Source organism: Montipora capricornis, chromosome 5, assembly GCF_036669925.1.
Source record: "Montipora capricornis isolate CH-2021 chromosome 5, ASM3666992v2, whole genome shotgun sequence".
Classification (NCBI taxonomy): Eukaryota; Metazoa; Cnidaria; class Anthozoa; order Scleractinia; family Acroporidae; genus Montipora; species Montipora capricornis.
The window spans coordinates 9595479-9600478 of record NC_090887.1 but is presented as its reverse complement, the minus strand read 5'-3'; the positions used below and the strand labels follow the sequence as shown (position 1 = coordinate 9600478).

The window sequence follows — 5000 nt, the reverse complement described above, 5'->3', positions numbered from 1 at the left end:
ATACTTTCAAATCCGATGACGTTACAAACTCAGGTCCAGTCTTTGCCGTCTAAACATTCAGCATGGCCACTGAACGAAATGCTATTGCTTCTCTTGTCGCCAACTCGCGCGCCTGATGCCGCATGTTCTATTGACAATAGTAACAAAGGAGTCCTTGATACTAGGACGAATCCGGATACGTGTGGATCGGCAAATTCGATTTGAATCGGGATACGATTGGGCGCGAACATTTTTTAATCGGCAAAGAGCAAGTTGCGGATTCAAAAATATCCGAATGCGTGTGGCAAAGCAAGTTAACCAAAGAGGTCAAATTAACAAAAAAGAGGTCAAATTAACAACAACGAAAAAAAAAGAGACGAAAAGGGAGATAAACAAAAGAAAGCACTTGAGAATTTATTTATTTTTTCAAGCTTTACATTTTAAACAAACAATATATTATAACCAGGGGTAATATGGAAGATGAACTAACCTTTTTCTGGCTTCAAACGGGCCGTTTACTTAGGCGATAACTTCATTTCCGAACAATTGCATTGCCGGAAGGCAACTTCAAAACCAGTCTCTCTATTCCCTTCCACTACTTGTCTCGAGGATGACAACAAGGAAAGGAAACCGAGAGAGCCTGTGTTCCAACTTCGTTCCCACGACCTTTCCTTTCGCTTCGGGACATGCGTAACATGTCCTCATCTGAAATGACGATTATCGACAATTCCTAATTTTTTGGATTAACTTTATTGTCATTTTAGATTAGTCTGTCCCAGGACTTGTGGTAGCAGGTAAAAAGAAAAACAGTAGAAGTTGCAATCCTGGACAGGATTTGAACTCGGAGCACCCCTTTAAAGAAACTGTTTTTATCCACTTAAACACTAAAGATCAACTGACTGGTAAGTGTGCCGGTTATTTACCAAAACTAATGGCATATAAATAAAATCATTTCTGAATAATTGTTAAGTCTACGCCTTGATTTTAAAATGGCTAGCTTTCTCTTTAGATTTGGTAACCGACGTTTCTCCTGTTTAAACTTCTTTCTCAGCGGGTGATAATACACGTTTACAGCTGCATTCGGAAGAAAAAAATGTTGGCATATAAAAAAAATTAATGTTCTGGCAGTTAGCGATGTGGTAAAGTAAGTAAGTAGTAGTTAAGTCTTTATTTCATGGGGTGGCACGTATTAGCCTGAGCTAATAAACTTGTGGCCCTCTAAAGAATAAAATAAAAAAATATATACTAAGCTATAAAATTACAACGAATACTATATAATCTACTAAACTATTTAAAAGATAAAATGTAGCATTATAATCATGTCGCAATTCATCAAGTAACCTCAATAGAAAAATGATCAAGATTCTGCTGTTGTTTAAAAAACTCACCGTGGTAGTCAAGTGGTTAAGTGAAAGGGTTATTAATCGAACATTTTCATGTTCGAGTCCTGCGAGTTCAGGCATGGGGGTTCGGAATTTATACATATTCATTTCCCATAATCCCTATCAAGCGCTAAGCGTCCTCGGCAAATCTTTTCAAATGCAAATTAATTTGCCCGCATTAGCCTCCATTTCATGCTAGATCCAGTCCAACCGTTAGAATACGAAACTGGCCTATTGACGATAGTAGTCAATTTAGAGAAAATTAGGAATTGTCGATAATCGTCATTTCAGAGGTAGGGCATGCGTTGAATGCAAAGGAAATGGGTCGTGGGAACGAGGTTGTCGGGAAGGCCACATTAACCGGAACACTTTACTTACTATCACGGCAGTCTTGAACGTGAAGTTAGCTTCTTTGCCATCCCCAGCATTGGTATAAGCAAGAATTTTGCCATGATACTTGGTAGCTTTATCCAGATTTAAAAGCATCACTGTTCTAGCTGGTGGAACTGTCGTTTTCTCTTGCTTAGTGCCGTTAACCAGTCTTTCGTACGAGATGCGGTATCCTCGAATGATACCGTTGTGGAACTCGTTTGGATTGGGCCTCCAGCGTAACCTCACGGAAATTGAGTCCAGCACCACTGGTTCAGCTATTTCCGGCGGCTTACTGGGAACTAAAGAATAACAGAAATTACGTACTCGGTAAAGAAGGCAAACTTTCAGGTGAAAAACCACACGGGGAAAATGAGGAACTTTAATTTCCAAGATCGAAAACGTTATTCTCCTAACTAGTACATAGATTTCTTTGTTGGGTAGTCATGAGAAGTTGGTGTTATATCAAGATCACATCTCTTAAGCTGATAATTAACTTCATTCTCAACACATGTCTGACTCACATTTCATTGAAATTGTGAGGAGAATTTACAGGCTGATCACTCCTGGGAATCAAAGGGTTACAGACCCTGTGAAGGCCATGGAAGGATCTTTCCCTATCTTTCCGGGAGTGTCGTTTCTAACTGTGAATAGGTTGATATTTGAGTGCGCTTTTAATATGTTCTAAATAAATAAAGGAGATGAACATAATAAATTGTCATTCTTTTGACCAATCTTTTAAATATGATCATTTGTGGCTGAAGGTGTGTATTTTTATTGTTGAATGATGATGCTGATAATAGACGCATATTTGTTTATTCTCAGCATTGGACTGGAACTTGCTTGCAATGGAGGCTAAGGCGGGGGAATATATTAAAAATTTATTTGCATTTGAAAAGATTTCCCGCATTAGCCTCCAGTACAAGCTAGTTCCAGTCCAACACTGAAAATACGAATATGTTGCTATTACAGGACGTTCGCGCTAATTTTTTGTGGCCGCAACGTAACACTGCGCAGGTAACGCGACTGTAATATGTTACGCATTACTCGAGCATTAGATGAAGTTGAGGTTTGAAAACCTTTGCAGAAACCGTGGACGATAAGTCTTTGTCACAGCGTTTGGATAAGAGACGATCGTGATCAGTCAAAATGATTAAAAATATTTAGGAAAGTCAAGTTAGGACTACTGCACGACTGATGTTTCGCGTTTGTTTTATCAGTCGTGCACTAGTCTACTTGACTTTCATAAATATTGTTCAAGCATTCGTTAAAATAACATTGGCGACCAAAAAACGCCGCGGAAAAAGAATGGCACATTGATTTCAAAATCATCATGAAACGTTAAAGAGAAGTGAGCGGGAGATGGGAAAAAAGCTCTTTAAAATGTAGGAGCTGACTGACTCGAAGGTAGCTGCTGATCGAGTAGTGGATGAAAGTTTGGAAAACTCGGAGGACGAGCCGTTGCGTAAATTAATGGGCTGTTTTCTTATTATTTAATGTTTTTTATTTACCCTACGAACTTAAGTTCAAATGAATGTATGTTTTGGAAGTTCTTATCCTTACTTTCGTGAAAATAGAGCAGATTTTCGTCCTCTGTCGGCTTGAATGATAGTGCGGACCTGCCGTGGAAAAAAACAGCGATTAAATTTCACAAAAACCCCACACCTCCAGAAGACGAGCCATGACGGGGGGGGCAATGGAGAACTATTATACAAACACTAACCATATGAAGATGACGACTGCTTCAAAACTTCGTGCTGTGCTCGAGAAAGCTTTGTTTTGGGGGGGAAAAACCTTTCATCCCTTCAACTGATCGATCCTCCTCTGGTTCCGAGTCCTTCCCCGACAGGTCACGCAAAAACTGACAACAAACGAAGTTTTCCAAGAGCTTCGTTAAAAATCACATCGATCTTTACTCCCTTGGATCATCGGTGACCCCTATTTTTTAATCATGAATCACTTACTAGTCTAACCTTACTATCATACAAAATATGATAAAATGAAAAAAAATCTCACGCGTAAGAAGATTTATCTTTTTTTTTAAATTTTCTTTACCTCGTGCCATCTGAATTCGGGTAGTGGTTTGCAACGGAATAGAGGTGTACGAAAACGCGCGTCCAGGATGACCTCTACTGTTTTACGACATCCCTAGCGGCCATGAAATTATCTTAAACATACCACCCTAACAACCTATGCACGGAAACCTTTCCACTCTAACAGTTTATGTTTAGGATTTTCGATGGATGAGCAGATTGAGGCTACCTTTCGTTATTTATGACAGAATTTATCGAAAGTTAAAGGCATTTGTCCACTGCCTTGTCGTCCGAAACAAAAAGGTCGGTGACCCCCAATTTTTTGTTTTTTATATTTTTTGGAAGTTAAATTACTTCATTGACCCTAAACTCTAGTACGAGAAATGAAAAAATCTCACCGTAGGAAGAGTTTTGGCGCGAACGTCCTTAGAATAGGCAGTTCGCTTATTCGTACGGGAACCTGTACAACGACATTTAGAGTGAACTTTCGTATGACTCTTGAAAACGCAGTGTTCGCAATTTGTTTCACGGACCAATGTTTGGCAAGATTAAAACAAAGCCTCTCCTTATTCCTGCAAAAGAAACACCCTGATATGGGCAGGTAAACCAGTGTCGACTGTCCACAATCACATTCTGCTTCTTCAAATGTCATCAAAGCGATACTTCTCAGAAAGGTCCATGGAGATGACGTTTGTTTTCCATCCGCTTTCGTGTAAGCCAATGCAAAATTGCGCGCTGGGTTTGTTTTTGTTCGATAAGCCAATTAAATGTTTGTGCATTGCGTTGTTTACGTTTTGATTGTACGTTTATTTTTCAACAGTCGTTTGAAAGTCGTGCTATAGATATGACTATAACAGGTTCTAACCCGACCTTGACCGACACATACGCCAAGCAGTTCTATTGAAAGGAAACCGTTTTATAATTAAACATGGGTGCTTACCTTAATTACTGTTTATCCAAAATGCTCTCCTTCCCCGAATTATCTGATATACACAATTGCTAATTTGCTCGAAATTGCGTATAACAGATAAATTCGGAACACGTGATGTCCCACGACTTGTGGTAGCAAGGGGGGAAAAGTCATAAAACGTGGATAGGATTTGAACCAGAAGTTTCAACTCTACATAGGCACCCCGCTTCACCACGAAGATAAGAAACCACTCTCTCAAAAAACAATTTATATAACTATCCCATAGATTATTCTTGCCGTGAAGAGATGATAGTCCACTTTTCGATA

At 39.3% G+C, this 5000-nt stretch overlaps 1 protein-coding gene across 1 annotated transcript in view; it reads right to left on the bottom strand.

The window, feature by feature from the left end:
* Positions 1-561: 561 nt before the first annotated feature.
* The window catches only part of LOC138050188 (uncharacterized), a 22529-nt gene continuing 18090 nt past the window's right edge, over positions 562-5000 (bottom strand). Inside the window, exons 7-9 of the mRNA XM_068896647.1 lie at positions 3294-3349; positions 1740-2032; positions 562-684 (exon numbers count right to left, since the gene is read on the bottom strand). Of these exons, the coding sequence (XP_068752748.1) occupies positions 562-684; positions 1740-2032; positions 3294-3349 (472 nt within the window). The remainder of the gene's footprint in view (positions 685-1739; positions 2033-3293; positions 3350-5000) is intronic.